This window comes from Guillardia theta (genome assembly GCF_000315625.1).
Source record: "Guillardia theta CCMP2712 unplaced genomic scaffold GUITHscaffold_10, whole genome shotgun sequence".
Taxonomy (NCBI): Eukaryota; class Cryptophyceae; order Pyrenomonadales; family Geminigeraceae; genus Guillardia; species Guillardia theta.
Window position 1 is genome coordinate 793,683 of NW_005434664.1, and position 9,731 is coordinate 803,413.

Sequence of the window (9,731 nt, forward strand, 5' to 3'; positions counted from 1 at the left end):
TCCTCCTCCTCCCTCTTTCCTCCTCCTCCTCCTCCTCCCTCCTCCTTCCCCTCCCTCCTCCCCCTCCCCCTCCTCTTCCTATCCTCCTCTTCCTATCCTCCTCTTCCTGTCCTCCTCTTCCTATCCTCCTCATCAGTCTATCCTCCTCCTCCTGTCAGCATCGTCACTACTCTCAGACCTCCTCTTCGCTGAGAAGGGTTTAGCATTCCTCTCTCGCTCTCTCTGTCTTCCCTCATGGATGGTGAGGACGGAGAAGGAGAGGATGAGCTGGCTGCCATCTCGGCCATGTACGAAGAATCCATCGAGAACATCGTCAGACCCTGCAGGTCCATGAGCGAATGAGATTCTGCCTTGCTCGAGAATGACTAAGACCTGTTGTCTTCAGCCTGACAGAGGGCTTCATCGCCGTTGTAGAGCTCAAGTTCAACATGACGAGGGTGATTGCGTTCATGGCGTCTTTCAAGCTATTCACCTTGCTTGACAGCTCCGAGTTCACATACCGCGGGGATACCCTGAGATCAGGCCGGTGGTGTGCATGGAGGAGCCAGGAGAGGAGGACGGTGGATACAGCGAGCAACTCATGATGAAGATACAAGCATGTGTCACTGCACGCAACGCTTGCTTCTCATGGTGAACCCTCAACCTCAGGTGGTGTGACCTGACCTGATCGCAGCACCAAGAGCAAGACTGTTGAGTTCGAGAGAAAGTCCGACGGCATTGATTCAGACAACGTCATCACCCTGATCGAGGCGATCCGGTGTTTGATAGACGAGGAGGACGCATCAAGGGCGGGGCAGGATGCTTGCTCTAGGGTGGCCTCGAGGCCTCAGTCTGAGATTGTTGCGTGCTCGAGCGCTGTCAACAACATCAGCAGCATTCTCCCGACAGACCTGTTGACTAAGGTAATATCGAAGATCGACAGGAGCCACCTGCTCAAAGGTTAACTGGTCGTCTACCGTTATGCTGCTCTTACGTTGCTGAAGTCTCGCTGGTCTGCAAGCTCTTCTCCTTCGCCGTCGACTCGGCTGAGGTCGGTCCCTGGGCTCGGGGAGGACTCGAGAGGGAGTGACGAGGTTGGTCAGATTTGGCTGGAGAACATGAGGAGGAAGGGATGGGAAGGCCAGGCAGTAATGGCAGGGGCATCGAACTCTGACGACGGGTCGGACTATGCAGCTCACTGCCTACCTCTCAAGGGTGGACGGGACACTGCTGCTGCTGCTGCTTCTGCTGCTGCCAACATCAAGAACGTGTTCCGGTGATGCGCGTGCTGGTAGCTGGAAGATCGTGACGAGCGTGGAAGGGACATGTGGAGGAGCGAGCTGCTGTGGTATATGAGGGAGACGAGCTCTAAGGTGCGGCGGCCCACTGCGCTGCTTGACAGGCATGGGTGCATTTGAGGTGACTGAGGTGTGAACCAAGGGTGTGGTGGCGAGCTTGTCGAGATTGGGCGATCAGGCGTCGACTTCGGCAGTCACAGGTGAGATAGAACGAGGATGTGACGCGTGTAGAGAGGGGCTGTTGCGATGATGTCGGTGACATGTTCACATGAGCGCGATCTCTGGGTTGTTGACATGCTGGATGCCTGCCAGGCCTTGCCTACCTGCGGGGAGGAGACGACGACCTCCTGCTGGCCGTGGGTCTGAGCAAGTCGATCCACGTCCTCCCGCTGCGAGAATTCTCCTGGAGAGGTGAGGGCGAGGAGAGAGACGAGCGGGCCCCGCCGAGTGAACTGACGGGAGGGATGGGGGGGGCGGCAGAAGGTGGAGGGAGCGGCGACCTGGTGGACCCGTTCACGGGGATCAAGGAGCTGGCTGTGAGGGATCATCGCAGCTACGATGGGAAGATGGTGAACGTGCAGTCGTCCTCGGACGGAAAGAGTCTCGGTGCCACCTGCTTCAGTGCTCTCCTCCTGGAGGGCTGACAGTCGCTGCAGTCGCTGCTCTCAATAACGGCAAGCTTATGGCGTGGAAGGCAGGGACCAACGGGGTGAAGAGAGCAGGTGAGGGATCGGAGGTCTCGACAGGCCGTATGGGAGGGAGGGAAGACGGTCACGTGATGTGTGGGATGCGAGGAGAAAGTCACGTTGAGGAGCAGACATGACCATGTTGTTGTGTCGCTGCTGCTTGTGATACCTCGCTGCTCCAGAGGACATGGGAAACAGCGCCGATGCTATCATCCTCCGACCCCACAAGTCGTCCATCAGGCAGGTTGCCACCACCTCGTGCCCTCCTCCGCTTGCCCTGACCTGCTCCTGTGCCGGATGTCACGTCGCAGTTCCAAGTGAGGACGCTGAGCTCGTCGCACCACCCCGTGGTCATCGCAGGTTGGGATGGAGCTGCTCCTCGTGCTCTGAAGGGGGGTGGGAGCAGGGGGAGACGACGGGTGCCTGTCCGTCTCGAGCGTGAGCAAGCAGAAGGGGGGGGGTGAGTACCGACTGCCATGCTGGGATGCGAGCGAGGGTTGACGGTGACTTGTGCGGGAAGCGTCGAGCATGTTGATGAGAGGGCACGGAGCAGCGATCACGTGCGTTGACAGCAGCAAGGATGAAGCAACTCATGTTTGGGCGCATGCGATTGACAACGAGGCTGCGCTGACTCCTGCGCCAGCTGCTGGCAGCGTCTGGTGCAGCAGACGGGAGGGTGAAGCTGTGGGACTGCGAGAGGGGAATGTGCTTGTTCAGGTGACTTGTGGAGTCTGTTAGAGGAGAAGTTGTGCTGGAACAAGTCAGACACCAGGGAATGATGTTGAAGAGGAACAGGCAGGCAGGCAGGCAGGCAGGCAGGCAGGCAGGCAGGCAGGCAGGAAGTCCGAGAGGAAACACGGTAGAAAAGGTTGCTGTGTTGAGGAGTATAAGGAGCTATGTATGATCGTGGCATCTTGACGTGTTGATGAGACTTTGCTCACTCTTGTGTCTCAGCGCTCAGTCGGATCGGCGAGGGAAGGTGAAGACAAGTCGACCTGAACTCGTCCATGACATGATGTTGAGGTGGCTGCTATTGCCCTGGTCGACCCCTGGAGCTGCAGCAAGGAGAATGAGACATTTACATGCTCGCCGATGGTACAGCACATCTCCTCTCATCTTATCTCATCTCATCTCATCTCATCTCATCTCATCTCATCTCATCTCATCTCATCTCATCTCATCTCATCTCATCTCATCTCATCTCATCTCATCTCATCTCATCTCCTCTCATCTTCATCTCCTCTCCTCTCCTCTCCTCTCCTCTCCTCTCCTCTCCTCTCCTCTCATCTTCATCTTCATCTCATCTCCTCTCCTCTCATCTCCTCTCCTCTCCTCTCATCTCATCTCATCTCATCTCATCTCGTCTCGTCTCGTCTCATCTCATCACCTCATCACAATCATCCGTCTTAATGACATGTTTACAGATCATAGCGGGTATGCACGACGGGATCGTAAACTTCTACGACCCTCGCGCAAGCTCAGGGCAAGACGGGTGAGGACAGAGAGCAGGAGTGAGGACGAAGACGAGATATTGGGGCAAGAAGAAGTGCAGGAGCAGGAGCAGTGGAATAAGCAGGGGCAGGGGCAGGAGCAGGAGCAGGAGCAGGGGCAGGGGCAAAGCAGGAGGGGCTGAAGACGGAAGCAGGAGGAAGGCGAACCTTGTCTGCAGCATCTCTCGCGCGTCCGCCCGCGACCCGGAGGAGCGAATCTTCCGTTGCTCGAGCGTGTGGGACAAGTGGGGTATCCACTGGCTATGGGGTCAGCGCGCCATGCTGGCCTCGGAGGAGGAGCTGCTGTGGGGGAGGATAGGTTTCCCTCGCCGAGCCCTGTCAACCCTGCGCTGCAGCCCCAACGGTCAGCTGGACGTCAGTCTCCTCCTCCTCTCACGCGGCTGGCAGGGAGGATGCTGGTGACGGTGGACACGCTGGAGGAGCTCTCGTGCTTCGATCTGCGGTTGCCTCCTCGTGCTGCTGGGGAGGAGGGGAGATGACGAGGGTGTGCAGGAGGATGGGAGTGTGCGTGAATGTGCAAGCAGGGGAGACGATTGGAAGGAGAGCAACGAGCGAGAAGACGCAGTGGAGCAGCGAGGAGGTGAAGAAAGGGAGATTCAGCTCTGAGCTCGATTGGAAGGCGAGCAGGTGTGGAGGGAGGGGGCAGAAAGTTGGGGGAGGAAAGGGAGGGAGAGGAGCGGGAGGAAGGACAGGGAGGGAAAGGAGAAGAGGGGGGAAGAAGAGGAAGAGGGGGGAAAACGAATGGAGAATGATGGGCGATTGGACTCTGTAGGATCATTCAAGAGTCCTGCAACTTTTGCGACGTGATGCACAGGTAAGGGATTGAGGAGAAGGGAAGAGAGGGGAAGGGAAGGGAAGAGGAGAAGGAGGAGAGGGGAAGGGGGGGAAGTGGAGGGAGAGAGGGAAAGGATAGGAAGGGAAAGGAAGGGATAGCAAACAGAGGAAGGTATAACGAGGGAGGAGACAAGGGAGTGTTGAAGGGGAGGATGGGAGGAGCTGGTAAATGCTTGTCAGGGGAGGCTTCTGCGACCTGTTTGTTGATGAAGTCAAGGCGATTGTTTGTAGCTACAGCGATGCGACGGTCTTGACCCACCCCATTCTCTCCTCTGCCTCCTCCTCCCACCACCATCCTCACTTCTCGTGCTACTGCTCTTTCCTATTCATGACCGCTGCCAATCCTCCTCCTCCTCTGCCTCCTTTGCCTCTTCAGCCTCCTCCTCTGCCTCCTCCTCTGCCTCATCATCTTCCTCCTCCTCCTCCTCCTCCTCCTCCTCCTCCTCCTTCGCCCCCACTCACACACACAGCTTCTCATTTCCTTTCAGATCAGCGCGTTGGACATGACGAGGGGCAGGTTCATCGCGCGGGGTCTACCTCACTCCTCCTCCTCCTCCTCCTGGATCTCGCCGGAAGTCACAGGCAAGTACCCCTCCTCCTCCCTTCTACTTTCCTCCCTTCCGCTCTTCTCCCCCTCCTCTCCTCCCGCCCTTCCTGTCTATCCTCTCACTCCTCTCCATCCTCCCCTTCCCTCTCCTCCCTCTCCTCCCCCTGCACTCAATCTCATTCCCAACTCCCTTTCTCTGCTGTCCTCTCATCTCACTCGCTCTCTTACTCCTTCCCCCCTTCCCCCCCTCCTGCCTCACTCCCGCACGTTCTCTGCCTGCTCTATCCTCTTTTCTTTCCCCCACTCCTCCTTCTGCTCCTCCTCCTTCCTCCTTCTCCCCCCCCTTCCCCCCCCCCCCTCCTCCTCTTATTCTTGCGCAGGTCCGTGTTGCCGCTTCCTTTGGAGTCAAGTCGCTCCCTCCTGTGCGGTGGTTGGCAGCATGAACGGAGTCGTCGGAGTGATGAAACTTCCTCTGAGCTGTGAATAATGAAGGAATCGACGAAGACAAGGAGGACACGGGAAAGAGGACGAGGACACAGGAAGGAGAAAGCGGGAAGAAGGTGGAAGTTGTTGAGGATTCAGGATTTGTGTAAATAACAAAAGATGAGAGGGCTGGATGTAAATAAAGTTAGCAGGAGAGCAGGAGAGCAGGAGAGCAGGAGAGTTTCTTCGGTCCTTCGCCTCCTCTTATCCGTAAAAGTATTCGTTGATGCGAGAAACCACAAGGAACATGAAGACGCTGATAGCGGCCGACATGCTCGTCTGCCAGCAAAGACGCGAGTCAGCAGAGGCATGAGGAGAGGAAAGAGAAGAGGAGGAAGGATGGGGCAGGGAGAGGACAAGTAAAAAAGCAGCTAGAGGAGAGGAGGAAGGGCGGGAGAAGAGAGAAGAGGGAGAGAGGAGAATGAGGGGGGGGGGAAGGAGAGGAGGAGGAAGGCAGAGAGAGAGAGGAGGGCGGAGAGGAGAGGAGGAGGAAGGCAGAGAGAGAGAGGAGGGGAGGGGATACGGATGAAGAAGAAGATTCTGTTACAGCTACTCACTATTCGCTTCTTGGTCTCCCACATCGACTCAGCGTCGCCAGCTGTGCTTCTGCTCGTGCGCGTCAAGTCCAGCGGGAGACTCACAGCGACCGACCTCCTGGAGGGGACGACAAACATCTCCTGCGACATGGCCGAGATCCCCCGCCTCTCCTCCTCCGGCTCTCGCTTCCTCCTCGTCCCCTTCCTGCTGGCAAGGCGTGAGGGGAGGAGCTTCAGGTCGCGCCCGCTGCTACCTCAGCACCAGCGGGAGGGACAGCCATGAGCGAGATCGGGACAAGCGCATCTGCAAGCTGATCATCAGCTGCTGCTGACCCGCAGGCTGCTCGCCTCTTGCTGGAGGGCGAGCGCAGCGACAGCTCGTGATGGAGGATACTTGGTGAACGACCTGCGATGAGATGAGGAGAAGAGGGAGGAGAGGAACGAGGAGGGCCCAAGAGATCAAAGAGCATCCTGATCAAGAACAGGAGCAGCAGCAAGAGCAGGAAGAGAGGCGGGGGAGGGGGGAGCAGCAGCAAGAGCAGCAGCAGCAGCAGCAGCAGCAGCAGCAGCAGCAGCAGCAAGGGCACAAGCTCAGAGAGTGTCGTAGCACAGCGAGCAGCAGCAGACGTAGGTCAACCTGGACGCTTGCGCAATGATGACGTCCAGTGGGAGATCGTCCGGAAGTTTCTTCAACGGCACGTCAAAATTATCGAGGAGGAGCGACGAGGAGAGAGGGAGGGAGGGGAGGAAGCGAGGGAGGGGTGGAGGAACCTGCATTAGCATGTGGACCTCGGCGTAATCATGGGCCGGGTCCAGGATGACGTCACCTGGCAGCAGGGGCTGAGGGATGGGAAGGAGCGAGAGCATGGTATGGTGGGTCGGGGCCTTCTTTCTTACTTCGGAACTTGATGATGGCGGCAGCGGTGTAGAGAGGCAGGAGGGGGTGCGAGGAGAGGAAGGAGTCGAAGAGCCTGAAAGCCTGTCGCTCTGCTCTGTTAGCGGAATTTTGACAGGTAGGGAATTTTGACAGGTCGTTGCAAGGACTCTCGACCTGGTGGGCGTTGCGGACGTCGTGGGAGAACCAAGTGAGAAGCCAACTGAGGAGGAGGGTGAGACAGGGAGATATGGAGGACGGGCAGCGAGAGGACGGGAGGGAGGGAAGGCTGGGACGGGGACGAGGCAGGAGCAAGAGAGCAGGGAACGCAAGGGAACGGAGGGAGTGCAGAGGACGCAGGAGACGACGAGGAGCTCCTTCTCTCAGCCTGACCTCAACGCAAACTGCGGGCCAACTCCGTCCTTGCACAGAGTCTGCGCGAGGACGCGGTCATCTCTGACAAGGAGGACATCAGCTCTGCACGGGGAGATCCAACGAGCAGCAACCGTTCGATGAGGTGGACGAGCAGCGAGAGCGCGTCGTTGGCTATGCTCAAGTCCTCGCCCATGGCCTCCTGTCACACCCGATGAGACGGGCACGAGGGAAGGAGAGTGTGAGGGAGGGGATGACAAGGCAGGATGGGGACGAGGTAAGGTGGGTGCAGGGAGGAGATGAGGGCAGGGGGAGGACTATTCGAGCCGCTCACCTTCAAGAACAGCTTCATGACTCTGAAGATCACTTGCTTCGACTGCAGCAGGCAGCAACTGGATCAGAGATGTCGCCGAGGTCGTCAAGAATTCCACGCACCATCTCCACGTCGTCAAACGCATGCAAGATGATAGAGGCTAGGTCATGGAAGCCCTGCGGTGCATGTAAACTCATCAACCGTCGGATCCTGACGCACCTGATAGTAATGGAACTGTGTGTTTTCCCTGCGTTCGAACAAACTCTCACAAGGCAGGCAGGAAGGCAGGCAGAGACAAGACCTGAATAGAGCATGCAGGGTGCTCGACAACCTCCTCCTCAAGGTAGAGATCTCATCTCGGGATAGCCCTGGGCTCCTTGGTTCACCATGAAAACGCTTCCCTCCCTCCCTCCCTCCCTCCCTCTCCTCGCATCCCTCCCCTCACTTTTCTTCCTCCCTCCCTTTCTCCCTCCCCTGCCTCCCCTGCCTCCCCTGCCTCCCCTGCCTCCCCTGCCTCCCCTGCCTCCCCTGCCTCCCCTGCCTCCCCTGCCTCCCTGCATCCCCTGCCTCCCCTGCCTCCCCTGCCTCCCCTGCCTCCCCTCTCTCCCAGCTTCCTTGGATGCCAAGTACCGAGGTGTGTTGCTGATCTAGTGACATCAAGTTCGATCTGCTCGTAGTATCTGTGCTTCTCCTCGGAAGGGAGAGGGTCCGGGCAGACGTTGCTCGAGCATGCTTCATCCTGTTCGCTCACGCTCCCGTGTGCGGATCCCTTTCCCTCTGCTCCCGCTTCTCCATCGCCTTCCAACTCCACACCTGGCTTTTCGTCTCCTCCTCCTCCTCCTCCTCCTCCTCCGCCTCCGCCTCCTCCTCCGCCTCCTCCTCCTCCTCCATCTTCGTGCGATAGACCAACAAGCATCGGCCAGACCTGCTAGGATGTGAACCCGAGCGAGGACATGCATGCAGCACGCACTTTTCTCCTCGTGCCATTGTCGTGAAACCCTCCATGAACGCCCATGTACCGCAGCTCGTCGACATCCGGGGATGGCGACTGGAGCAGCAGGTTGATGTAGCCGACCCTCCTCTTCTCGTTCCGTCCTATCAGGATCCTCTGCACCTGCCGTGCGCCGGGGAGAGACTGGAGCTCGAGGCTCATTCCCGATCTGTCTGCATGCACCTGTGCGGGGGGAACACATCAATTGCTTCATCGCGAACGTTCAGATCTTGCGCGGCATGCAAAACAACCTCATCACCATCTCCATCTTCTCCATCCTCTACTCAGGTCCTTCTTCCATTCACGTGTCTCTATGTTGGTTGGCAAAATCTGCTACAACAGCTTTGCTCTCTCCCTCTTCATCCGACAACCCTTCGTCTCCTCTCTCGCTCTCTTGCTCTCTCAATCCCGCCACCACCGCCATCATCGCATCCACCGATATTTTTCTCCCACATCTTCCTCATCTGCCCCTACTTCCCTCCTGAGCTCACTCCTCTATCCTAACCCGTCCTGTTCCTTCCTGAGCCCTGCTTCCTAACCCTCCATTACCTCTCTCCTCTCCCCTCCCCTCCCATCACCTCCCCTCCTCCCATCACCTCCCCTTCTATCTCATCCTGCCCTGTTCTCCTCTCCTCCTTCTCGTTCTCCTCTCCCCTCCTCTCCCCTCCTCTCCCCTCCTCTCCTCTCTGCCTCCTAGGGCCTCCCTTCCAGCCACTGGCTCTTGCATTCCACTTGCTCGGGGAACATACCCAGGTCCGCCTCAACAGCATATATAGCCTGGACGAGGGGCAGATAGAACAGAAGAAAATGGGCCCGTGGGAGAGGAAGGAGGGAGGGAGGGAGGAGCGGGGAGGGAGGGGACGGCGGAGGTAGGAGGAGAGGGGCGAGATGGGCAGGGCTGAGGACGAGCACGAGATGCTAACGGAGAAGATGTGGAAGGGAAGGGAGCGCAGAGAGGGAACCAGGGAGGGGCAGGAGCGTCAGCTGATAGAGGACCTGGATCAATTCAAATGAAGATCCTTGAGGAGGGGGGAGGAGGGAGCGTGGACAGGACATTGAGGACTTCAGAGGGTCTTGCTTCTATCAGAGAGCCATGACGATGCTGAGCGGACCATGTTCACTGACTATCTCTCCCTCCCTCCCTCCCCTCCCCTCCCTCCCTCCCTCCCTCCCTCCCTCCCTCTTTACAGGCTGTCTGCCTCCTATGTCCAGTCTGACGAAGCAGTGGCTGCTCCAGCAACGGAACCACCTGCCGGTGCACAAGGTCTGACCATGTTGTGCGCTTGCTCCTCGTTCCTCACTCTGTT

General features: G+C 58.2%; 3 protein-coding genes across 3 annotated transcripts in view; 2 read left to right on the forward strand and 1 right to left on the reverse strand.

The window, feature by feature from the left end:
- Positions 1 to 234: 234 nt before the first annotated feature.
- GUITHDRAFT_102524 (hypothetical protein) lies at positions 235 to 4,292 on the forward strand (the record flags this gene model as incomplete). Its single annotated transcript, XM_005838834.1, has 19 exons — positions 235 to 326; positions 386 to 437; positions 485 to 630; positions 674 to 939; positions 984 to 1,030; positions 1,083 to 1,255; positions 1,301 to 1,352; positions 1,420 to 1,477; positions 1,590 to 1,883; positions 1,934 to 1,999; positions 2,146 to 2,207; positions 2,275 to 2,323; positions 2,370 to 2,423; positions 2,484 to 2,680; positions 3,388 to 3,455; positions 3,609 to 3,817; positions 3,862 to 3,916; positions 3,967 to 4,101; positions 4,247 to 4,292. 19 exons carry the CDS (start codon positions 235 to 237, stop codon positions 4,290 to 4,292), a joined length of 2,121 nt encoding a protein of 706 aa, XP_005838891.1.
- A 1,135-nt stretch (positions 4,293 to 5,427) lies between these two features.
- GUITHDRAFT_161465 (hypothetical protein) lies at positions 5,428 to 8,586 on the reverse strand (the record flags this gene model as incomplete). The annotated part of the gene is made up of 16 exons (XM_005838835.1): positions 5,428 to 5,617; positions 5,896 to 5,944; positions 5,990 to 6,082; positions 6,129 to 6,178; positions 6,208 to 6,280; positions 6,512 to 6,561; positions 6,646 to 6,701; positions 6,772 to 6,971; positions 7,142 to 7,204; positions 7,255 to 7,322; positions 7,455 to 7,496; positions 7,556 to 7,609; positions 7,653 to 7,680; positions 7,703 to 7,734; positions 7,879 to 8,358; positions 8,404 to 8,586. The coding sequence occupies 16 exons, from the start codon at positions 8,584 to 8,586 to the stop codon at positions 5,543 to 5,545; spliced, it is 1,596 nt and encodes a 531-aa protein (XP_005838892.1). The 3' UTR covers positions 5,428 to 5,542.
- A 1,042-nt stretch (positions 8,587 to 9,628) lies between these two features.
- Positions 9,629 to 9,731, forward strand: part of GUITHDRAFT_102526 (hypothetical protein) — a gene marked incomplete at both ends in the record, with an annotated part of 1,255 nt that continues 1,152 nt past the window's right edge. The window contains one exon of the mRNA XM_005838836.1: positions 9,629 to 9,688. Coding sequence (XP_005838893.1) covers positions 9,629 to 9,688 — 60 coding nt within the window. The remainder of the gene's footprint in view (positions 9,689 to 9,731) is intronic.